The sequence below is a fragment of the Elgaria multicarinata genome, chromosome 4, assembly GCF_023053635.1.
Source record: "Elgaria multicarinata webbii isolate HBS135686 ecotype San Diego chromosome 4, rElgMul1.1.pri, whole genome shotgun sequence".
Lineage (NCBI taxonomy): Eukaryota > Metazoa > Chordata > Lepidosauria > Squamata > Anguidae > Elgaria > Elgaria multicarinata.
The window spans coordinates 4,811,485-4,837,480 of record NC_086174.1 but is presented as its reverse complement, the minus strand read 5'-3'; the positions used below and the strand labels follow the sequence as shown (position 1 = coordinate 4,837,480).

At 45.3% G+C, this 25,996-nt stretch overlaps 1 protein-coding gene across 1 annotated transcript in view; it reads left to right on the top strand.

Moving 5' to 3' along the window:
- The window catches only part of ADCY3 (adenylate cyclase 3), a 123,645-nt gene that overhangs the window by 20,913 nt on the left and 76,736 nt on the right, over positions 1–25,996 (top strand). Inside the window, exon 2 of the mRNA XM_063123784.1 lies at positions 9,315–9,464. Within this exon, the coding sequence (XP_062979854.1) occupies positions 9,315–9,464 (150 nt within the window). The remainder of the gene's footprint in view (positions 1–9,314; positions 9,465–25,996) is intronic.

The following is a 25,996-nucleotide window of genomic DNA, read 5'->3' as shown; positions in this document are numbered from 1 at the left end:
GGTTGTCATGACAACTCCAAGGCGTTAAAAATAGCAAGTCACTGGTGCACATTTATGAGCGGGAGGAGGCAGGGATGGGTTTCCCCCATCTTTCCCTGACGGTTTTTCTTTGTCAGCATGTTCAGTGGGGCATTCTTCGTTCTGCTGATTTTTAAACCTCCACGGTGTCCACAGTCCTTCTTCTGGAAGGACTGCTGTGGGGCAGTCAGAAATCCAACAGGTGCAGCTTTTGTCGTCTTCTTCCTCATTTCAAATCAAATTGTTATTTATTACGGTCACAGACCAGCAAAATCAACACCAAAACATGCAAAGAATAGATAAAAAGTGACATAAAAACAAAATACGGCTTAGTGAGTTACTTCTCTCAGAAGGATTGCAGCGTTATTTTTCTAATTTGCGTTGAGGTCATGAGAAACTTAGAGACCCTTTCAGTAATATGGGAGGACATATCCCTTAAACAGATTAATACCAATGTTGTGGGGTTACATCCAGAGAAGGCTGTTAATAAAGGAAAGTTTAACTTTTCCCCTCATTTATTATTGCATGTTATTTATTTACAACTTTTGTCTAGAGCTTCCCAACAAGTGTTAACGACGGTTTCTAGAGCACTTCATGCATACTGGGTACTTAGTAACTGGTAAATATTCACAAAGATCTTTGTATACGCCTTTACAATCTAAAAAGTGATGGAAAGTATGGTGTGGCTTACAGCAGAGTTGCTTTATATACAGAAAGCGTGGCAACACAGCCTTTAGTATCGGAGGCAATAAACATAGCCTGGAGCCAATTTAGAAGAATTTCAAGACAACTTACTTTATTAGTGCTTGTATACACATCATCAGAGAAGGCTATCTAACACTGTTTAACTACAAGCACCCCTTAACACTGGGTAAGTGAGTGTAAGTGAGCAAATGCATGAGATATGGTTCCTTTGTTCCTTCCTGGAGAGCCCACAAGGTGCTTGTGGCAGAGGGAAGAGGAAGAAGAAAGAGGAAGGGGAGGGAGCAGGAAATGGGAACTTTTCAAGCTACAGGAAATTGTGGGTTTCCCAAGGGCAGCTGACTGGCCACTGTGGGAGCAGATTGCTGGACTGGAAGGACCCTTATACAATCATAGAATCATAGAAGAGTAGAGTTGGAAGGGGCCTACAAGGCCATCGAGTCCAACCCATCGTCAGACTGCTCTAACAGTCAGGATGTTTTTCCTGATGTCTAGCCAGAATCTGGCTTCCTGTCACTTGAGCCCATTAGTCCGTGTCCTGCACTCTGGGAGGATGGAGAAGAGATCCTGGCCCTTCTCTGTGTGGCAACCTTTCAAGTATTTGATGAGTGCTATCATGTCATAGAATCACAGAATAGTAGAGTTGGAAGGGGCCTACAAGGCCATCGAGTCCAACCCCCTGCTCAATGCAGGAATCCACCCTAAAGCATCCCTGACAGAGGGTTGTCCAGCTGCCTCTTGAAGGCCTCTAGTGTGGGAGAGCCCACAACCTCCCTAGGTAACCGGTTCCATTGTCGTACTGCTCTAACAGTCAGGAAGTTTTTCCTGATGTCCAGCCTTGGTCTGATCCAAGCATAGCAATTCTTACGTTCTTATTCTTGATCGCCCCCTAGTGTCTAGCAGCATGCGGAGTTGTTCCTATTATCCAACAAAAAGGAGGAGAAGAAGAGGGGAGGAAGACCAGGACGATGCATGGAACGGGGTTAGAGAAATATATAGAGCAGCCTTCCCCAACCTGGTGCTCATGAGGAGAATGGTTGTGGATGAGCCACACTCGTACTGGCTTGGGGATGCTGGGTGTTGTAGTGCAACACGTCTGGAGGGCGCTAGGTTGGGGAAGGATGCTCTAGAGATGCATAGTGTGACACGTGAATAATCCCCTCCCCCGTTCTTTTTTTTTAAGCGACGGTTCAGACGCAGTGCAGTCTGAAAGACAAACATTGCCCTTCTGTTTATTGTTTCTTAGCAACCCCAGAGGAATAGACTTAAATAAAAACCACAGAAAATAGCTTAAAAAAAAAAACCAAATAAAAAGTATATTTATATGGAAAAACACAACCTTTGGTAGCTACTCCCCAAATTTAAGGTCAGGGTGAGAGAGGGAGGAAAGCCTATTTTGGGCAGTTGCCCCAAATCCACCCTGCCCCCGCCCCGTGAATCCACTGCCTTCCTGCTGCTTGATGGTGTGGCTGGCTGAGAGAGAAGGAGCAGGAGAAGTTTCCATTTCAAGGATGCCTTTGGCTTAGGAAGATTGGAAGATCCCTTCTACTGAATCAGACCAGGGGTCCATGTAGGCCAGTACTGTCGACACTGACTGGCAGCATCTCTTCAGGATTTCAGGAAGGGTTTTTCTAGCCACACCTAGAATTGCCTGGTGTGTGTTTTTTCCTTCATGCAAAGCTGGTGTTCTGTCACTGAGGGCCCACCCTTAGGTGCTGCTGATTCCATTACAGAAAAGGCGGCGTTCAGTTCTAGGGGCTCATCTACACCAAGCAAGATATTCCACTATGAAAGCGGTATATAAAAGGCAGGAGCCACACGACTGCTTTATAGCGGTATTGAAGTGCACTGCAGGATCTACACCACTGATTTATTGTGGCACTGAAGTGCACTGGCAACTGTTGGGGCCCATAACACTTCTATAGCCCGTTTACTAACAGGGACTGGCCGGCGAGATCACATTATGCCAGTCCTTTTACAACTTCATTGGCTGCCAGTCCAGGTCCGGGCCCGATTCAAAGTGCTGGTATTGACATTTAAAGCCCTAAACGGTTTGGGGGCAGGTTATTTGAAGGAACGCCTCCTCCCATATGTACCTGCCCGGACCTTAAGATCATCTACAGGGGCCCTTCTCCGTGAGCCCCTGCCAAAGGAAGGGAGGCAGGTGGCTACTAAGAGCAGGGCTTTCTCTGCTGTGGCACCCTGGTTGTGGAATGAGCTCCCCAGAGAGGTCCGCCTGGCACCTACACTGTACTCTTTTCGTCGCCAGCTGAAGACTTTTTTATTCTCTCAGTATTTTAACACTTAATTTTAACTTAAATTTAAATTTTACTGTTCTAACTCTGTATTTTAATCTTATATCAATTTTGCTGCGTGGTTTTATCCTGGTTGTGCTTTTTATACTGTATTTGGTATTTGTGCTTTTAACCTGTTGGTTGTTTTATTACGGTTTTAATTTTTGTGAACCGCCCAGAGAGCTCCGGCTATTGGGCGGTATAAAAATGTAATAAATAAATAAATAAATAAATAAATACACCAAGCTGGATATAACACTATGAAAGTGGCATGAAAGCGGTATATGATAAGCGTCAATGGGCCCCAACAGTTGTCAGTGCACTTCAATACCGCTACAAAGAGTAGTGTGGCTCCTGCCTTTATATACCACTTTCATAGTGGAATATCTTGCTTGGTGTAGATGAGCCCGGGAAGTCTCTGTGTTTCAGCCAAGTCTTGGATAAAACACCAAAAAAACAAAACAAAAGGAAGAGAATATCCAAGCCAGATCAGGAAAAAAAGGAGAAATGGGTTCTTAGGATGCAAATAAATCATTTTCACGAAGCCCGATGCATTTCAGCCTGTATTTTATTCAAAGGCCTTCCTCGGGGTTGTTAGAAGATAGTGTCTGCAGAATTTCCTCTAGCAAGGTAATTGTCTCCTGTGATATCTTGCTAGAGAGCTTCGGCTATTGGGTGGTATAAAAATGCAATAAATAAATAAATTCCGCAGACACTCTCTTCTAAATGCTGAAAATAAGTTTGGCACCTACCAGAAACATGTATTAATGGAATTGATCCATCTCGCAAAGTTGTTCGTCTCATAAACCTTCTTTGCAGCCCTCCAGATAGGTTGGCGATTAGCCATGTTGGTTGGGAAAGATGGGAATTGTAGTCTAACACTGCGCTCAACATCTAAGGTCCTCCTCCGGGAGCCTACCCTGAGGGAAGCTCGGAGAATGGCAACAAGGGCCTTTTCAGTGGTGGCCCCCCAATTATAGAAAGATCTCCCCAACGAGGCTCGCCAGGTGCCAACATTGTTATCTTTTCGGCGCCAGGTCAAGACTTTTCTCTTCTCCCAGGCATTTAACAGCATATGCTGAGTTTTTTTAACTGACCCCAGAATAGTTGTTTTAAACAGATATTGTCTGTTTTTGTTTGCTTTTTTATGATTTTTATGGTTTTATTTTTGTTTTTAATGTTCACTGATTTTAATTTTTGTAAACCATCCAGACAGCTTCAGCTATGGGGCGGTATATAACTGTAATAAATCATCATCATCATCCATCTGGAGGGCACCAGGTTGGGGAAGGCTGATCCAGTTCTTTAACTGAAGTTAGGAACTGTTTGTTACCTGGTGGTCGGATGCCAGCTCCTTTTAAGAAGTTGCTTTCCCCAGCTGTCTTCGTCCCCCTTGGCACTGAACTGTTTAGAGACTTGACAGTTGTTGTTTTTCCAAAACACCTTCATAAGCTTTAATTAAGAGATTAGACAACGGGCATCTGAGAGAACCAAGAAATGGAGAGTAAAAATCCTCTATATCCCAGGACATATTGGGAGCAGCTCAGACACACCCACATCTCACCGTGGGTGGTGGTCCTGGGAGGGTTGCCAAGTCCCTCTTCGCACCCCAGCCTGTGTTCCTGTGCCTGATTTATTTATTTATTGCATTTCTATACCGCCCAATAGCCGAAGCTGTCTGGGGGGTTCACAAAAATTAAAAACCATTCAAAGTATAAAACAAATAGTATAAACACATGATAGGAGTTATTTTAGCTGGAGCTATATCATTGGTTGAAAGACTGGCTACCCAGACTCCTCTCCTTCCCTTGCTCGGCTTCGTCCATTTTCTTCTGCTGCCCCTTACGCCTGGAACGCTCTTCCAGAACATTTGAGAACTACAAGTTCAATCACAGCTTTTAAAGCTCAACTAAAAACTTTTCTTTTTCCTAAAGCTTTTAAAACTTGATGTTGTGCAGACTCTATACTGTTAGTTTTACCCTACCCTGTGCCTGCTTACCCTACCCTGTGCCTGTTGGCATTCTCTTCCCCTCCTTACTGTTTTACTATGATTTTATTAGATTGTAAGCCTATGCGGCAGGGCCTTGCTATTTACTGTTTTACTCTGTACGGCACCATGTACATTGATGGTGCTATATAAATAAATAAATAAATAAATAAATAAATAAATAATAATAATAATAATAATAATAATAATATAAAATACAATATAAAAGCACAACCAGGATAAAATCAGCACCAGTGCAGAAATACAAATTTAAAATACAAATTTAAAACAGCCAAGTTAAAATTAAATTTCATAGAATCATAGAATAGCAGAGTTGGAAGGGGCCTATAAGGCCATCGAGTCCAACCCCCTGCTCAATGCAGGAACTGAACCCCCTGCTCAATGCAGGAATTTATAGACTGTTAAAAGGCTGAGGGAAGAAAAAGGTCTTCACCTGGCGTCTGAAAGAATATAGTGTAGGTGCCAGGCGACTTAGGGAGCTCATTCCACAGCCGGGGTGCCACAGCAGAGAAGGCCCTGCTCCTGGTAGCCACCTGCCTCACTTCCTTTGGCAGGGGCTCACGGAGAAGGACCCCTGAGGATGTACTGGGCAGGTACATATGGGAGGAGGCGTTCCTTCAGATAGCCTGGCCCCCAGCTGTTTAGGGCTTTGAATGTTAATACCAGCACTTTGAATCGGGGCTGGACCTGGACTGGCAGCCAGTGAAGCTGGAAGACGCCTGACATGATTTGCAATCCTTGGCAAGTGCTCAATGCTTATCTCCCTGTGGCAAAAGCTCTGCTTACTGATTTCTGTGGATGGGCACAGGAACAGGCTAGTGAAAGTGTTGTGGTCACACTTGGCAACTCAACTCTCCGTTTTCTTGCGGGTTTCTTTGTTCCAGGGAAGTCTTTAATTTCTGTGCAATATCCTTTTGAACGATTGGTTGAAAGGTTGCTGCTTGATGTGGAAGACTGGGACAATTCCGTGTGCCTAGATCTACTGGAATACAGGAACACAGGAAATTGCCTTATACCGAATCAGACCTTTGGTCCATCTAGCTCCATACTGTTGACACTGACTGGCAGTGGCAGCAGCCGCTCTCCAACGTTTCAGTCAGGATTCTGCGCTAGCCCTACAGGGGGCACGTCTATTTACTCCCTTGTGGCTGCGAAGTTGCACAGCTTTGTTTATACGATGCAGCCTCCAATTCACAGCCCCATCGTGGTTTCCGTCCCAAAGGTGCGCATTTTCTCAATCCAGTTTTACCGCGTAATTTAACTCTACTCCGCCGTCACTGTGGTTCTCATTGGTAGGGTGAATGCGGTTTAGGACAGTGGGCGTACTTTGAGTGATGATTGGCGGAAGGGAAAGTCGGGTGGGGCGGGGTGACGGGGGAGAGTAGAGCTCGAACCTCGTCTATTTGCGAGTAAGTCATTGCCTTGATACAAAACGATGGTGTGAGCACAATTGGAATACTGTGTACAGTTCTGGCCACCACACCTACAAAAGGGATATTATAGAGCTGGAAAAAGTGCAGAAAAGGGCAACTCAAATGATGAGGGGGTTGGAGCATCTCCCCTATGAGGGAAGGTTACATCAATTGGGATTGTTTAGCTTGGAAAAAAGGAGGCTGAGGGGAGACATGATGGAGGTGGACAAAATGATGCACGGTGTGGAGAATGTGGATAGGGAGACCCGGGGTCATCCCATGAAGCTGATTGGTGGGAGATCCAGGATCTCTTCTCGATCCTTCCAGAGTGCAGGACATGGAATAACTGGCTAAAGTTAAAGGAAGCCCGATTCCGGCTGGACATGGTATGGAGAATGTGGATAGAGAGTCATCGCATGAAGCTGATTGGTGGGAGATTCAGGACAAATAATAGGAAGTACTTCTTCATACAGCACATAGTTAAATTATGGAACTCACTACCACAAGATGTAGTGATGGCCACCCATTTGGATGGCTTTAAAAGGGGGTTAGATAAATTCCTGGAGGAGAAGGCTATCCATGGCTGCTAGCCCTGATGGTTGTGTGCTATCTCCAGTATCCGAGGCAGTAAGCCTGTGTGCATCATTTGCTGGGGAACATGGGTGGGAGGGTGCTGTTGCACCATGTCCTGCTTGTTCATCCCTGGCCGACGGCTGGTTGGCCACTGTGTGAACAGAGTGCTAGACTAGATGGACCCTTGGTCTGATCCAGCATCAGGGCACTTCTGATGTTCTCTCTTATCTATAAGGGATCATCAGACGAAAGACACAGCGTGACACAGAGGTCTCTGATGACAACACTGAATCTAGCAACCCTCAAAGCTATAAACCTGGTCCTTCGGGAGGGAACATGGCCCCAAACCATATAGATTTGCCAATTCTTCTGTGGAATATTTGGAATGATTAATCCCCACCCACCCCAGCATCTCTTGAACTGGATCCTTTTGTGTATGTTAGGAATGGCATGGTCAGTGTAAAACTAGAACCCAATGGGGTGCATGGTCAGTGTAAAACTAGAACCCAATGGGGTCATCCCAGGAAGCTGACGGCTGGGAGATCCAGGACAAATAAAAGGAAGGACTTCTTCACACAGTGCATAGTTAAATTATGGAACTCACTGCCACAAGATGTAGTGATGGCCACCCATTTGGATGGCTTTAAAAGGGGGTTGGATAAATTCCTGGAGGAGAAGGCTATCCATGGCTACTAGCCCTGATGGTTGTGTGCTATCTCCAGTATCCGAAGCAGTAAGCCTGTGTGCACCAGTTGCTGGGGAACATGGGTGGGAGGGTGCTGTTGCACCATGTCCTGCTTGTTGGTCCCTGGTCGACAGCTGGTTGGCCACTGTGTGAACAGAGTGCTGGACTAGACGGACCCTTGGTCTGATCCAGCATCAGGGCCCTACTTTATGTTCTTATGGGAGTACAGGAGCAGAGAGATCTGGAGAATTCCTTTGCCAGGCCTTTTTCATTCAAACTTGCTGTGTTGGGAACGTGGAGTCAGTTGCTGGATAATCATGCTTACTCTAAGTAGGGTTAGGGGACTGAGCCTCAGGATGTGTGAAGAATCGAAGGATCGGTGCTTTGTAAACGCCTCTCCCCCCTTTTCTCTCTTTCTTCTCTGCCTCCTCTCTGGGCTGCAGTTGCAGATCCAGGAAGAAACATCACAGGCTTCTGTTGCTGCTGCTCTCAGCCATTCAGGGCCAGGACCATGGCAGTGTCTACTCTTAGTAGTAGTAAGGATCCGTGCTTTTGCAAATTTCGCTCTCCTCTTCCTTCCCTGCCCCTCCCCTTCTTCATACAGCCACATCTACAGGGGGCAAGGAGATATAAGAGCAGCCGTGGGTCTGGTTTTATTGTATTAGTACCGCTGATGCTCAGTCTTTCATAATATTGGGCTTACGGGCAGGGACGGGCAAAGCTGGTAGTAGGCCCATGCCAGTTGGGAAATGTAGGCCCCATTGCAAACTGCTCATTAAGTATTTTTTTAATCAGTTCTAATTACATACGAACTAGAACGATTTATTTAAAAAAAGGTAATGGCAAGACATAATTTCTTCACATTCAGAAATGCCTTACGTGCTTTTCTTTGGGCAAATTCATCATCAACAACAGAAAAATCAAGCAACTTTGCCCAGGGGGACTTGGAGTAGGCCCCCTCAGAATTGTAGGGCCATGCCAACTGGCCCTACTGCCCCCCCCCTCTGCTTACGGGTTCCCCTCCCAGTGCAGGGAGAAAGAGGGGTGTGAGGGTGGATATTTGCTTATTAACTCAGAAGTAACTCTTCCATTTCACTTTATCCGCATGTGAGATGATTCAAAGCTGATTCAGAGCTTCACAGCTACAACGGAGTCCAAAAGCATGTGGAGGGCCGTGCCTTCCCGACTCCTGCCCTACACGGCCTCTGCCAGTCCAGAGAAATGGGTTGGATGACCCAATATAGAGCCGCTTCAAAGGGTGATGAGTCCTTCATTCTTGCCCATCTTGTAATGTGGGTTGTAATACGTCCATACAGGATCTGTGCCATTTCTGCGTCTATACAGCATAGGCTATAGCAGAGGTGAGCAAGGTGGTGTGCTCCAGATATTTTGGACTACAACTCCCATCAGCCTCAGCAGCATGGCCAGTGGGGGGAATTATGGAAGCTGAAGGCCAAAATTCATGGAAAACACCAGATGCAGGGAAAACCTCACACCTGGGAAAGTGGGCCTAAAAGTGTCGCTATCTCGCATACCTCCATCTTCTGGAGGAAGGAGATCACCCCATCTTCTGGAGACTGATAGCTGTCATTTCTCTCCCCCCCTCATCTCTTTCGTTCAAGATCTTGTCCAATGTTGCTATCTACCTGTGTACCATCTGTGTGGGCATCATGTCGTACTACATGGCCGACCGCAAGCACCGCAAAGCCTTCCTGGAAGCTCGACAGTCGCTGGAGGTCAAGCTCAACCTTGAGGAGCAAAGCCAACAGCAGGTAAGCACCCAAGAATGCCAGCAGGTAAGCACCCAAGCTGTAAGCACCCAAGAATACCAGCTGTTGTTAATATTTCCTCCTTGTCTCGCATCCATGGAGTAGCTCAGCTGGATATCCATGTTCTGGCATTCCATGGAGGAAAGGTCTACCTGGGCAGTTTTCCGGTTGATGAATGTATGTGTGTCTGTGAGTGCATGTGCATGGCAGGACTGGAGTTTTAGGGGATTCCAGTCCCTAAACTATGTCGGTTTGCATAGTGTAGTATTGTCTGGACTAGCCTTCCCGAACCTAGTGTCCTTTGGATGTCCCATCATTCTCCAGCCAGCCCCCAATCTGGATGGGGGACGCTGGGAGTTGTAGTTCAGAAAAAAAGGAGAAAAAGCGCCATTATCTGGTATGAAAAGAGAGACTGGCTCTGGTGCTGTGTAGGATAAAGAGTCTTTTATGGTTGTAGTTCACCACGTCTGTAGAGCACCAGGTTGGGGAACTCTGGTCTGGAGCATGGGTCCTGAGGAAGTGGGCCAATTTATTGTGGGTTCATTGGCGTTCACTCCCCCCTCCCTTTAGTGCAATCGTGCTGTGAAGGACTTAACACAGAAACACATCCATAGCTTTTCAAGGGTACAGTTGGGAGGAGGTTAAAAATACACACGACACCCTTTTTATAGATGTTGCTGTGTCCGATTCATAGCTGCTGGCCCTGTTGACACCTCCCTGCGGCCTGTCCCATGCCAGACACTTCATAACACTTCCCTGACGAGCGTCACCGAGGTGCTATTGATGTCAGCCAGAGCTGCGAGTTCATGAGGAGGGAAAATTTACAGGCGTCAGAGGGTGTTGGGATGGGTCTTTGAAGAGATATTTATGCTCTGTTGGGAAAGATGGTGTTGGTGTATCCTTAATCTAAGGCTTGTCCCACACGTCTGATAAGCACACAAGGGTACCCTCAGATGAGAGGGATCTTGCAATTCTCGCAAAAAACAAAGTGGATCCGGCAAGCTACGGCGTCTGTATTTGTGGCGTTCCTGCGGCACTCCTTGAGAGGCAAAAGGGGATGGGATCTTATGAGGGAAGTAGAAAATTCCAGGGAGTAGATTATGGCAGCATGATAAAGCACATGTTTTGCATGCACAGCGCCCCGGTTCCAGGCCCTGGCATTTCTTTTTTAAAAAAGATCTCAAGTAGCCTGATTAGGAAATACCCTGGAAAAAGCTGTGAGTTGCCGGAGGGTAGACAAAACTGGATAACAAAGAGCTATGATCTGACACATATATTCCTTTTTTTGGGTAGCTTTAAGTATAAACTCTGCTTTTCTGCTCTGTTAAATTGTCAGGAAGAGTTTTTTTGTGACTGCTCTCTGTGTAAGCCCTATAGGATTATTTTAAAATTTGTATTTTATTTATCTTAATTGCACGTCGCCATGAGCGGGTTTTATCCCTTTGGGAAAATGACTGATTTTTAAAATAAAATAACACGATCCTTTTGAGAGGGGGCGGAAGAAGGCTCTTAGAATGCCCGTTCCTTTCCAGATCCCAAATTCTGCAACTATAACCTGGGTCTGTATAAAAGAGCAGGAGGACACAGGAAAATGTCCCTCAGGAATAGCATTTCAGCTGTTTATCAGCTGTGCTTGAATGCGTTCTACTGAACCTGGAGCCGCTTATCGGTGTACATTTTTTCCTATTAGATAAGCATACAGAGCTGAGGTCAAAGGAAGCAGACACTCCATATTTCTCGTCTGTTCCCTTCCTTTTAGCTTCCGTTCCGTTAAAATCTAATCCTTATTTCATGATGAATAACCTTTGGATTATAATGTATCTCAAATAGAAAACTACCTTTAGATAGATTTTTCCTCGAAAAAAAATCTGATTTAAATTAAAAAAAAATCCGATTTAAATTTTAAAAACCGATTTTTTAATTGTTTTTTAAAAAATCATTGATTTTTATCCACCCTGATTCCAAGCATATGTCTTTTGCTGCGGTGAAGGCTCTCTGCTCCTGGGCTTCGTCCAAGCTGCGCATTTGCGCAGTGCAGATTCGGGTAGCATCAATCTGTAGAGTTTGGAGATTGAGACATTTTTCTCCGTCTCTCAAAACCCTGGGTCATATTCCATGAAGCTGATTGGTTGGAGATTCAGGACAAATAAAAGAAAGTACTTCTTTACACAGCAGATAGTTAAATTGTGGAAGTCACTACCATAAGAGGTAGTGATGACCACCCATTGGGATGGCTTTAAAAGGGGGTTGGATAAATTCCTGGAGAAGAAGGCTATCAATGGCTACTAGCCCTGATGGTTGTGAGCTATCTCCAGTATCCGAAGGCAGTACGCCTGTGTGCACCAGTTGCTGGGGAATATGGGTGGGAGGGTGCTGTTGCACCATGTCCTGCTTTGTTGGTCCCTGGTCGACAGCTGGTTGGCCCCTGTGTGAACAGAGTGCTGGACTAGATGGACCCTTGGTCTGATCCAGCATCAGGGCACTTCTGATGTTCCTACCATCTGATCTGTAGCGTTTGTACTCACTTTGTATCTGGCTATATATTTATAAAGCAGCTGCCAAATTCTAAGCACCCCCGAACTTATACGACAGTGGGATATTCTGTGTCAAATGGGTAGAATGATAGAGTTAGACAGGTCCTTGTAAGCCAAGGGTGAGAAATATTTTTATGATCTTAGGGCTACATTCCCTTGTGGCTGCCTTCAGTGGGCAAGGCCAGAGCCAAAAGAAGGCAGGACCAACTCATATGGCCCCTGGGGGGGCGGCTGAGAAAGGGGTCTGTGGGTTGGTTGGGGAGGCTTCACCATTTATAGATACTCCATCCATGTTGTAGGCCAGGCTTCCTGAATCTGGGGCCTTCCAGATGTTTAAACTACAACTCCCACCTTCCCCCAGACAGCTGAAGTCCATTGGATTTCATGAGTGGCAAAATACAATTTAACCTTAGGAAATACAACTTTTCGAGGTTTCATGTGTTTATTCATTGATCACATTTCTATACCGTCCAAGAGCCAAACTTCTCTGGGCGCTTTACAAAAGATTAAAAAGGCATCTACACAGATTCCCTATAGTGTGGTATCCTCCAGATCAGCCTTCCTCAACCTGGAGTGCTCCAGATGTGTTGGACTACAACTTCCAGAATGCCCCAGCCAGCTGGCTGGGGCATTCTGGAAGTTGTAGTCCAACACATCTGGAGCACCCCAGGTTGAGGAAGACTGCTCCAGATGTTTTGGCCTACAGGTTAGGAATCAGAAGCTTAACCTGCCCAGTGTTTTTAAAAGTTTCATTATTAAAACTTCATTTTACTATAATTTTGTAAGAGTTGCAGCCAATAATATGAATGGCTTTTAATTATGATTGTGAGTAGATTTTAGCATTTGGGAAAGGGTTGCTTTTCTGGGGAGGGGATGCATTTAAATATGCTCTCCCTGAAAGTTGGGAGCATTTTATGCTTCCATACTTAGATTCTAACTGCTAACCATATTTGGGGATCTTTCAGACTTTTACTAAATTTGGATATAGCCTGTTTCTTACCCATTCTCTGTTCCTTACTATGGGGAAGAAATTCCCAGTGGATTGCGTCTTTTATTTCTTGCTCACCAAGGCCTCTCTTTCATCTGCTGTCTGCCTGCAGATAGTCTGGACTTGGGGATAAATTACATCCTAGCCTGGTATACATATAAACCACCCTTTCTCAGATCCATTTTTAAATTTAATTATTATTTAAAATATCTTTTTGGGCCGCCTTCCAGGGCAGGAGCCCTCCCAAGGTGGCATAAAACAAAGTGGATTCCTGCATTAAGCAGGGGGTTGGACTCGATGGCCTTGTAGGTCCCTTCCAACTCTGCTATTCTATAATTCTATGATTCTTCTTTTAAAAACTTTTTATTAAACATCAACATAAATCAATACAAATCAATACATCAGTACAATAAAACAATACTATGTAATACACAATAATATAAAATAAACATTTGATCATATATATTCTAGCTTAATTCTATTAACATAATCATACTTAACATAAAAGTGCTTCTCCCACCCACGGGATCTTATTCATGTTTCCAGAATCTCATTGCTTCCTCCGGAGGTGTTTTCCCTCTCCCCTTTGATAAAACAAATTCTAGAAACTGTTTCCATATTCCCTCAAAATCATTCGTTTTTATCATCCCTCTTCTAACTTTTATATTACATGTTAATTTTTCATTAATAGCAATATTCCATATTTCTTTATACCATTCTTCTATATGATAATCCCCTTCAACCTTCCAGTTTCTAGATATCATTAATCTTGCTGCTGTTAACAAATTCGTTATCAATTCTTTTGTCTCTTTGGTACAATTCAATTCTCCATATAATGATAACAATGCTACTATAGGTGTCTCTTCAATCTCCATTCCTAAAATTTCTTTTATCTCATTAAACACCATTTTCCATAATTTTTGCACAAATTCACATTTCCACCACATATGTAAATACGTTCCTTTCTTTTGACAACCTCTCCAGCAGCTTGCTGAGTTCAAGTTATTTATTTGATTTAATCTTACCGGGGTTAGGTACCACCTCCATACAATCTTATAATAATTTTCTTTTATCCTCACAGACATATTTCTCAACACTCGTTGTTTCCATATCCCTTCCCAACTCTGTTGCCCTATTAGTTCCTTCAAGTCAGTTTCCCAAACCATCTTGCCAGTACTTTCCGTCTATGATTCTATGTAACATAACGAAAACAGATAACGATATTTAAAATGTTAAAAACGTCATAAAACCAGCAAAAACGCAATAAAAACAGAAAGAGCGGCAAACCTTCTAAAATACAGGAAACGCCAGCGTAAAATAAAACTTACAACACGCAACTACAGCCACAACCGAGTCCAATAAAATATAATCAGGGGAAGCCCAGAGTGAAATAATATGTTTTCAGCTCTTTCGTAAAAGCCTGCAATGGTGGGGCCTGGCAGAACCCCAGTGGTAAATTATTCCAGAGGATTATTTTTGTGGGGAGTGGTTATGGATTTCAGCAGGTGTCCTTGTATGCACGCATCACCTGGTGAAATTCCCTCTTCATCACAACAATTAAAGCTGCAGGAGCCCTGCCCTCTTTTGTATCTGGTCACTCTAGTATAACTCCTGCAGCTTTAACTGCTGTGATGAAGAGGGCATTTCACCAGGTGCTGTGTGCATACAAAGGACACCTGCTGAAATCCCTTTTTCTATGCAGCTGTTAAAGATACAGGAGCCCGTTCCTCCTTTCCATAGGGTCACCCTAGTTCTGACTGAAGCCCAGAGTGGATTCACCACCAACCTGACATTGCAGCCGCCAGCCAACACAATATGCCAGAGCAGCTGTTGGCAATACTTCTGGGTGATTTTCCTGCTGTACCTGTATAAAAAGGAGCCCTGACATTACTGCCAGAGTTGGCTCCAGCTTTTTAAGGACCTTTGGGCAAGATACCTTCAATGGCCTGCCTCCTTTGGTGAGTCCAACTTCTCACCGCCATTGTCTCAAACTGCTTGTACCCCTCCTCCGCTTTCTCATCATGGCTGCCACTTCCTTGCTTGGCAGTCAGAGAGCCAGGGAGCAAGGAGGCCGTGTCTCCTCCTGCTTCGAACCACCACTGTTGTCTGGACCAGAGCGAGAGGCAGGTGAACACGCAGGTTGCAAGGGTGAAGAGCAGGAACAACTCCAGGGGGCGCACTTGTCAGTGGGGCACTGCTTGGATGTGGGCCTTGGCAGGTGCAAAGCCAAGCCTAGCGTTGATCCCAATCCTGATAACTGGGATGGACTAATGAAATACTGGCAAAAATGTATCTGTGTCGATATTCCCTATGGACCATGGTGGCTTTGAAATTCCCCTGCTGGGGGACCTGCACACAAATACACATAATTGGAAGTTGGGATGACATTTTATTTTTCCCTGAATCTTTTCCATATATGGTGACAATTTGTTCATACCAAGAATGAAAACCAATAAAAGGAATGCTTCTGGGGTATTTATATCAATATCGTTTCACCTTTTGAAACAACACATTCCACCATTTTAGATACACACTTGTCAAGACGTATTTTGCATATAATTAGTTTACTGTATCCTCAAATAAGATGATAGACTTTTTTTAAAAAAAACACACAGCAATGTTCAAAACATCTCGGTATAGACAAGTTTATAGTTTTTAAAGGAATAAAGACACTGGGCCCTTGTTTTCTCATAACAAGGGACATTTATTAGTTTTTATGAAAAAGTGCCTGTGGATGTCTTTCTTACACTCAAATCAACTTACAGGTGGAGAATATGCCACAAAAGGAGTGGAACAGCACACAATGAAACCTCTTTGAAACAACAAGGGATTGTGTAACATGATAGAACTCTTCAAATACTTAAAAGGTTGTCACACAGAGGAGGGCCAGGATCTCTTCTCGATCCTCCCAGAGTGCAGGACACGGAATAACACGGCTCAAGTTAAAGGAAGCCAGATTCCAGCTGGACACCAGGAAAAACTTCCTGACTGTTAGAGCAGTATGACTATGGAACCAATGGCCTAGGGAGCCTGTGGGCTCTCCCACACTAGAGTCATTCAAGAGGCAGCTGGACAACCATCTGTCAGGGATGCTTTAGGGGGGATTCCTGCATTGAGCAGGGGGTTGGACTCGATGGCCTTGTAGGCCCCTTCCAACTCTGCTATTCTATGATTCTATGAACTCAGCTGAAAGCTCTTAACTAGACAGGCCAAAAAAAAAACAGCGCAAAAAGATTTTGAAGCCCTTTCTAAAAGCTGCCCAAGACCTTCAGTTTTGTATGGGGAGATAATTCTGCAATCTTGGTGCCACGGCTGTAAAAGGCCCGATCCTAGCAGCAGACACTTCCCTTAAGAGATGGAATTAAACCCCATTTGCAACAGGGTTGTTGTGAAGCCTGAGGTAGTGTGAAACTGAGGCTCTTCCCATGCAAGCAAGTGATAGGGAGCTTCGGCTATTGGGTGGTATTAAAATGCAATAAATAAATAAATAAAAAAATAGCAATGAGGAGGAAGAGCAATAGCAGCTGTTGGCCATGGTAGTGAGATGGTAGATTCAGGGAGAGGGACCGTTGAGCATAGAATCATAGAATCGTAGAGTTGGAAGGGGCCTACAAGACCATCGAGTCCAACACCCCCCCCCCCCCCCCGCTCAATGCAGGAATCCACCCTAAAGCATCCCTGACAGAGGTTTGTCCAGCTGCCTCTTGAAGGCCTCTAGTATGGGAGAGCCCACAATCTCCCTGGGTAACTGGTTCCATTGTCGTACTGCTCTAACAGTCAGGAAGTTTTTCCTGATGTCCAGCTGGAATCTGGCTTCCTTTAACTTGAGCCCGTTATTCCGTGTCCTGCACTCTGGGAGGATCGAGAAGAGATCCTGGCCCTCCTCTGTGTGACGACCTTTCAAGTCCTTGAAGAGTGCCATCATGTCTCCCCTCAATCTTCTCTTCTCCAGGCTAAACATGCCCAGTCCTTTCAGTCTCTCTTCCTAGGGCTTTGTTTCCAGACCCCTGATCATCCTGGTTGCCCTCCTCTGAACACGCTCCAGCTTGTTTGCATCCTTCTTGAAGTGTGGAACCCAGACTTTCCCAAAGACTCACAAAAATGTGGGCCCTTTCTACACCTAAGGATTATCCCAGGAAAATGGAGGGATCATCCCTCCTTGCTCCCGGGATCCCCTGTGTATCATTTGCATGCACAGGGTGATCCTGGGAAGATCCCAGGAAAAAAAGCGGGTGTATTTATTTTATTTTAATTTATTTTAGCATTTATATCACACCTGTCTTTGTCCAAGGAACCCAAGGCAGTGTACATAATCTTCCTTCTCTCCATTTTTATCCTCACAACAACAACCCTGTGAGGTGGGTTGGGCTGAGAGTCTGTGACTGGCCCAGAGTCACCCAGTGGGTTTTCCGTGGCTGAGGGGGGACTAGAACCCGGATCTCCTGACTCCCAGTCTGACACCTTAGCTGTCTAACTGGTGTAGAAACGGCCCTGGAGCCATCCCTGATTTGTTTATTCATAAGAACATCAGAAGAGCCCTGATGCTGGATCAGACCAAGGGTCCATCTAGTGCAGCACACGGTGGCCAAGTGGCCACCCAGGGAAGCAGCTGGTTGGCCATTGTTGCACATAGGTAGGACATGAGTGCAACAGCACCCTCCCACCCACATTCCCCAGAAAGTGGTGTACATAGGCGTACTGCCTTCAATACTGGAGGTAGCACACAACCATCAGGGCTAGTAGTCATCGATAGCCTCTTCCAGAATTCATCCAGCCCCCTTTTAAAGCCATCCAAGTTAGTGGCTCTCCCTATGCCTTGCGGTAGCGAATTCCTCAGTTTTGATGTTTCAAAACATTCCTCCTCCCCATTCTTTCCAATTCAGAGAAATGTCAAGGCAGCTTCTAAGAATAAAAGCACACAGCAATAATAACCGAGATAAAGTCACATTAAAATGCCATTACAAAAACAGAGCTGATAAAACAGCACGTTACACAGCATCAGCGGCAATAAAAACACAATATTGTTCACAATAGCTTGGGGAAATACAACAAACAGTTTTGACCTAGTGCCGAAAATTCAGTAAATCGGGCACACATCTCTAGGAGAGGGCATTTTTTTAATTTTATTTTTAATAGCAGGGGCACTAGTACAGAAAAAGTCTTCTGGGCAGCTCCTGACCAGATGGAGATACCCAGGTTCTCTGAAGATGAGTTTATTTGAAACACGGAAGGTTGCATTCACTGCCTTCCTCTGATGTAAAGAGTTTTCTCCGACAGGAGGAAACTGTGGAGTGAACTGCTATAACTTGGGTTGTGTGCAAATTTGTTTATTTATTTGCAGTATTTATCACATTGTTTTTAGGTAATGCGGGACCCCTGTCCTGCTCAGTCACCTCCCCACCATCAAAGCAATTTGAGAGGGTTGTGTTGGTTTCTTCTTCTGAACCCACATGAGTATTGTAGGAGAAGATGCATTGAGCAGGGTCAGCCAGTCTTTATCCCAAAGCAGTGGAAGTCCATGTTGTGTGGACCTCACCCCACCCCACCCCACCCCACCACATTCCGTGAATGAGGCAGGGTGATGGGACAATGAAAGCCTTGTCTGGGAGTATCTGGGTGATGGTAGTAGTGGTGGACCAGGTTCAGAAGAAGAATGCAGGAGGCCACAACCTAACCCACGATTTCTCCGGGAGCCGAAGCTCAAATCATGAGAGAGAACACTAGGCTTGCTGAACAGATCCAGGAAGACAATCATTTATTGCATGTTACCTAGGGAAGTTGTGGGCTCTCCCACACTAGAGGCCTTCAAGAGACAGCTGGACAACCATCTGTCAGGGATGCTTTAGGGTGGATTCCTGCATTGAGCAGGGGGGTTGGACTCAATGGCCTTGTAGGCCCCTTCCAACTCTGCTATTCTATGATTCTATGATTCTATGTATTATATTCCACCTTTCTTTCTAAGCTGCTGAAGCTGGTGAACATGGTTCTCTCCCTGCTCACTTTTATCTTCACAACAGGTAGGTTAGGTTGCTAGGCCCAAAGTCACCCAGTAAGCTTCTTGACTGAGTGGGGATTTGAACCTTGATCTAGCCTGGCACTCTAAACCTGACACTACAATCAGCTACTTTTTGAAGTGGATGATTCTTAAAGAATATAGCCCATTTTACAAGCTAGATGAAGCATTGGAGTGACGTTGCACATGTTACAGGAAAATGCAGGTCCTTACGTTTCTGCAGAATGCAAATATACAGGAAACACATGCCTAGAACCCTTGGCCAACTGCAGTTCCCTGGGGGAGGGTGTCCCCCAATATTTGCTGTAAGCATCAGTTGCATATTTAGCCTGGAGAAGAGAAGATTAAGGGAACCGTGATAATGGTCTTCAAATATCTGAAAGGCGGTAACACAGAAGATGGAGAGATGTGTTTTCTGTTGCTCCAGAGGGCAGGACTAGAACTATGGGATGGACATTCCGGAGCAGCAGGTTTTGGCTAAACATTAGAATAAACTTCCTAATGTAAGAGCTTTGGAAGGTGGTGGGTTCTCCTTTGCTGGAGGTATTTGGTATTCGGCCCTGGTTAGGCCTCATCTAGAGTATTGCGTCCAGTTCTGGGCTCCACAATTCAAGAAGGATGCAGACAAGCTGGAGCGTGTTCAGAGGAGGGCAACCAGGATGATCAGGGGTCTGGAAACAGCCCTGTGAAGAGAGACTGAAAGAACTGGGCATGTTGAGCCTGGAGAAGAGAAGATTGAGGGGAGACATGAGAGCACTCTTCAAATACTTCAAAAGTTGTCACACAGGAGGGCCAGGATCTCTTCTCAATCCTCCCAGAGTGGAGGACACGGAATAATGGGCTCAAGTTACAGGAAGCCAGATTCCAGCTGGACATCAGGAAAAACTTTCTGACTGTTAGAGCAGTACGACAATGGAACCAGTTACCTAGGGAGGTGTTGGGCTCTCCCACACTAGAGGCCTTCAAGAGGCAGCTGGACAACCATCTGTCAGGGATGCTTTAGGGTGGATTCCTGCATTGAGCAAGGGGCTGGACTTGATGGCCTTAGAGGTCTCTTCCAACTCTACTATTCTATGGGATTCTATTTCAGCAGGGGCTGGAGGGCCATCTGTCAGAGATGCTGTAGCTGCAACCTGTGGTTCCAAACCTGCATTAAACAGGGGGTTAGACTAGATGATCTCTAAAGCCCCTTACAACTCTATGATTCTTGCTGTGTGTAGCCCATCCATGAGAGACAGATCCCTTGTGAGGGGAGTGACTGAGCACTTCCTCTGGAGCTTAAGATTTGTCTCGCAGTTTAGTGTTGCTCCTAGCTGAAAGGATTTTTCCTTGTTTATATTATTACAGATTGGCCGTGAAATCAAGAGGGAGGCCATGGTGACAGTGCAGTTCCCATAGCAACACACTCTCTGTATATGCTACCAAAGAGTAACCCCTGTAGGCTCTCAGTAAAAAAGTCCACTTAATTAACCAAGTTATTTACATTCAGAGCAAATCCCAAAATAAAATCAGAACATGCTTTTGAAAAATTATTTTTAAGTGCTCTCTGCAGAAAGTATGGATACAAACACCCTAGCTTAGTGAGGCTTTTTTCTTTTTCGGTGGAATGCATTTCTTGTAGGCCTAAACCAGTTTAAGGTATCAGTAAAGGACCCACCGCTGCATATACTGTGGAAGTGGCTTGGGTCTACTGATTCACATCAATGGGCAACGTAATCTTTAATCTAGAGGCATCAAAATGACTAAAATGACCAGATTTTTAAATGAATCAAGAGTTAAATAATAAAATTGTAAGCAAAACTAAACTGAGGGACGGCCTGATCCTATGCACACTTTGGAATTAGCAGCACAATCCCTACGCATGATTACTTGCAAGTAAGTCTTTCTGAATTCAGTGGTGCTTACTTAGGGTGACTCTATGGAAAGGAGGACCGGGCTCCTGTATCTTTAACAGTTGCATTGAAAAGGGAATTTTAACAGGTGTCCTGCAGCACCTGGTAAAAGTCTCTCTTCATCACAACAGTTAAAGCTGCAGGAGCCCTGCCTCCTTTTGTATTTGGTCACTCTAGTATAGCTCCTGCAGCTTTAATTGTTGTGATGAAGAAGGACTTTCACCAGGTGCTGCATGCATACAAATGACACCTGCTGAAATTCTAAGCAACTGTTAAAGATACAGGAGCCCTGTCCTCCTTTTCATAGGGTCACCCTAGTTTACTCCCTGCTAAGTTTATATAAATGTAATAAAATAAATAAATGAATAAATAAATAAGTTGCAGCCTAAATCAGACTGACAAGTGCGACCACCTACATGTCTAGGACTTTACTCCTAGGGAAGCGTGTATAGGATTGTAGGGCTTGCTGCTAGCTAAACATACATAGCATCAGGCCATTAGAATGGCAGGTGGATGACAGCAGCACTGTCTTTCAATTAAAGAAGTCTTGGTGAACTATTTCATATGAATTTTAGTTGATTAATCAATTAACATTTCCAGAGCATATGAGAAAAACCCAGTAGTTCTGGTGGAACATGCATGGTTTCTTCTTTCTTTCTTTCTTTCTTTCTTTCAGTTGAGGCATGTAGATTAGGGTGACCCTATGAAAAGGAGGACAGGGCTCCTGTATCTTTAACAGTTGTATTGAAAAAGGAATTTCAACAGGTGTCATTTGTATATATGGAGAACCTGGTGAAATTTCCTCTTCATCACAACAGTTAACGGTGCAGGTGCCCTGCCCTCTTTTAAATCTGGTCACTCTAGTATAGCTCCTGCAGCTTTAACTGTTGTGATGAAGAAAGAATTTCCCCAGGTTACCCATATATACAAATGACACCTGCTGAAATTCCCTTTTCTATGCCACTGTTAAAGATACAGGAGCCCTGTCCTCCTTTTCATAGGGTCACCCTAATGTAGATGTTGTGGCAGGCATCATGTTAGAAGAAGCATTCCTAGTTATGTAAAAGAAAATAGGAAGGGATGCCTCTTTAAAGATGGTGCAGTTTTTACAAGTACCTGGATTGGTAACAGTTGCCCTCTTGATGCGTTCTTCCAGGGTTCTTAATTGCGTAGGGGAATCTTTAATTATATATCAATGGAGGCTCTTCTGTTCAGACCACTGCCCTCTACTCATTCAGGGTGATGGATGCAACGGCGGAGCAGAAGAACTCATGAAAAGGGCTATATTTTTTAAAACACCTGCAGTCCGGTGAAAAGGAACACCTTTTCAGTCAGTCAAAAAAATGTGTAATCTAACCACTTAATTGATTAAACTTCATAAGCTGTCTAATTTATTTTCAATCAGGGCCTTGCTAGACCTACCAGATAATCCGTCTGGGAGGAGGGGCGACTGCGCGCTACAGCTAGCGCGCGCTGTCGCCCTTTTCCAGACGTCAGCACGCGACGGAGCAAGGGAAAGCCCCGTTGCGTGCTCCGCTTTTTCCCCCCTTAAAGGGCCATGTGCACATGAGCGCACCAACAAAAAAGGTAAGTATTTTTTAAAAATAATAAAGGGTTCCCCACTCCCCCTGATTTCCCCCCCACGATGTCTGATGCCCCCCTGCCCGCTCACTCAGCCGTCCTCCCCCCGTCCGCCATGGCTGTCCTCGTCCCCGTTCTTCTTCCCCCGTCCCCGATGCCCGTCCCGTGCCCATTCTTCTTTACCCCCCGCTCGCCAGGCCCGTCCCCGATGCCCGTGCCCGCTCGCCAGGCCCGTCCCCCATCCCCGATGCCCGTGCCCGTCCTTCTCCCCCCCCCTCCTGCCAGGTCCGGTCTTTCCCCTGGCCCCCATCTCCTCCCCCCCCCGTGTTTCCCCCCCCCCAGCCCGATGGGCACAGCGCTCCTATGGAGAGCTGTGCCCAGTGCATGGCTTCTCCCGGCTACTCGCAAGTAAGCGAGCAGCCGGGAAAAGCCACGGACCCTGCTAGACCTTCCGCAGCCCCGACCTCAGGCCGGGGCTGGGGAAAAGCCGGGCCATAAGCAAATCCGCTTGGTTAAGGGAGGACTTGGTTAAGGGATTCCTGACCCCGGAATCCCCTGTGCGTCATCTGGATGCACAGGAGGGAGACCGGGCCTCACACCGCGCTAACACCTGGTCTAGCAACGGCCTCAGACCCTTGACCCTTCCTAACTCAGTACTCAGTGGCTTTCTAGAGAGTCAGGTAGGACTAGATGGACCCTTGGTCTGATCCAGCATCAGGGCACTTCTGATGTTCTTACATTCTTGGGACTTTTAAAGCCAAATGTACCATAATCCCCAAAGGTTCTTGGCAGATAACAACACTTAAGAATAATTAATAAGTGTGTCTTATATCGGTTATATTGATATATCTTTAAAAGATATCGTTCAGAGGACTCCCTGTCCTTCTCTGGCCAGAAAATGCATTACTTATTCAAAAAGTAACTTAGCCATCATGAACGTAAAAAGAGAGTAGCAAAATAAAATACCTATTAAATACAACACTTCTGTGATATTGATTAGAAGCATGGCAGAAAGGCACACCTTGGGGGACGTATCGAAGAGCAGGAGCTGTCCTGCGTAAAGAAGGCCTTGATTGGCAGAAAGACGCAAATTCCATGTAACAGTGTTAGTTGGTTCCACCAAGGTCTAACGTGAAAACAAAAATTTGAAACCAAGAAGTTGGTAGAGAAACGGCCAAACTGAAAACTGACCCAGCTGAAGCCAAAAAATAATAATAAGGATCTGAAAAAGTTTTTTAAAAAAACATTGAGATTTGTTTATTTTGAAAGCTGGGTTCTGGAGTTTTGAACTTGGAGCATGTATTCTGGATCAGATCAGATGAGTTGTCATGGTAGAAGAGGACAATAGAAGAACCTGGGTAGAGTGATAAACCCGGGTGGTGGAATACAGGGAATAAGAACAAAACGGAATAACGGGCTCAAGTTAAAGGAAGCCAGATTCCAGCTGGACATCAGGAAAAACTTCCTGACTGTTAGAGCAGTACGACAGTGGAATCAGTTACCTAGGGAGGTTGTGGGCTCTCCCACACTAGAGGCCTTCAAGAGGCAGCTGGACAACCCTCTGTCAGGGATGCTTTAGGGTGGATTCCTGCATTGAGCAGGGGGTTGGACTCGATGGCCTTGTAGGCCCCTTCCAACTCTGCTACTCTATGATTCTATGATTCTGTGACCACCTCCCTGGCATTAAGAGTCCAGCGATATTCTTCATTACCAGACTTAAGAATGACTGAATGTGCTTTGCTTACATCAAGGAAGTCGTTATATCTTGGCTCTTCTTAGCAAATGTTGCCCCAGCCTCATCAGCAACCCAGGCAATTAGCTGAGACAGAAGAGCTAATTAGTCTGGCACGCTTCATCTTTAAACACCATAATAGGGTGCCTGGAGAGCTAAAGTAAAGGAGACAGGAGGAGAGGTTTGTCTCTGATAGATTCTGAATTATTACTCCTCTCATCTGGAATTTTCTGCAGATTGAAACTGCTGCAGTTCTTGGGTAAAGGAAGGTGCGATCCAGGCCTCTGATCATCCTTAATTTTAGCATCTGAGAGTTCCTTTACAAATTACTTTTTCCAATTATCTGATTGACAGAAGAACTATGTCTTCGGTATGCAGAGTTCAACTCCGGCACCTGCTAGTTCTCCCTTACACACACACACGCACGCACACACGCACAAACACACACACGGCCAGTTTCACATCCAGGTTTGCAGGTGGGGGTGGGGGGAAATGTATGGGGGAGGGAACTTGAACAGGAGAATCAGAGGCACTGCAATTGCTCCTTACTCTGCTACAATGCTGGGAACCAGGTTGAGCAGGTGGCATCAGCGCATAGTTAAATTATGGAACTCACCGCCACAAGATGTAGTGATGGCCACCCATTTGGATGGCTTTAAAAGGGGGTTGGATAAATTCCTGGAGGAGAAGGCTATCCATGGCTCCTAGCCCTGATGGTTGTGTGCTACCTCCAGTATTTATTTATTTATTTATTACATTTCTATACCGCCCAATAGCCGGAGCTCTCTGGGCGGTTCACAAAAATTAAAAACTTTCAAAGCATAAAACAACAGTATAAAACCATAATATAAAATACAATATAAAAGCTCAACCAGATAAAAACAGCAGCAATGCAAAATTACAAATTTAAAACACCAAGTTAAAATTTATTTATAGACTCTTAAAATGCTGGGAGAATAAAAAGGTCTTCACCTGGCGTCTAAAAGCATATAACGTAGGTGCCAAGCGAACCTCCTTAGGGAGCTCATTCCACAGCTGGGGTGCCACAGCAGAGAAGGCCCTGCTCCTGGTAGCCCCCTGCCTCACTTCCTTTGGCAGGGGCTCGCGGAAAAGGACCCCTGATCCGGGCAGGTACATACGGGAGGAGGCATTCCTTCAGATAGCCTTCAGATAGCCTTCAGTACCCGAGGCAGTAAGCTTGTGTGCTGGGGAACATGGGTTGGAGAGTGCTGTTGCACCATGTCCTGCTTTGTTGGCACGTGGCCGACGGCTGGTTGGCCACTGTTTGAACAGAGTGCTGGACTAGATGGACCCTTGGTCTGATCCAGCTTGGCACTTCTTACGTTCTAACAGTTTCTTCTTCGTTAAGGTTAAACGTATCATGCATGCAATCTATAAGAATGATGCTCATTAGCAAAAGATGTCAGTTAAGTCTTATGGAGGCCTGATATATCCATGGAGCAGAATTAAGTTTTGGAATCCTCAGGTAGCAGAATGAACTGTACTGCTTAGGATTGGGGTTGGATGGGCAGCTTGGGTGTAGTGATGGCTACCAATTTGGATAAATTCCTGGAAGAGGAGGCTATCCATGGCTACTAGTCCTGATGTCTGTATGCTACTTCCAAGTTTGCTCAAGAGTTTTTGATGATTTATTTATGGGGCAGAGTGGTAAGCGGCAGTTACTGCAGCTGAAACTCTCCCCACGGGAAAAGTTGGATCCCAGCGGAAGCTGGTTCTCAGGAAGCCGGCTCAGGTCAACTCAGCCTTCCATCCTTCCGAGGTCGGTAAAATGAGT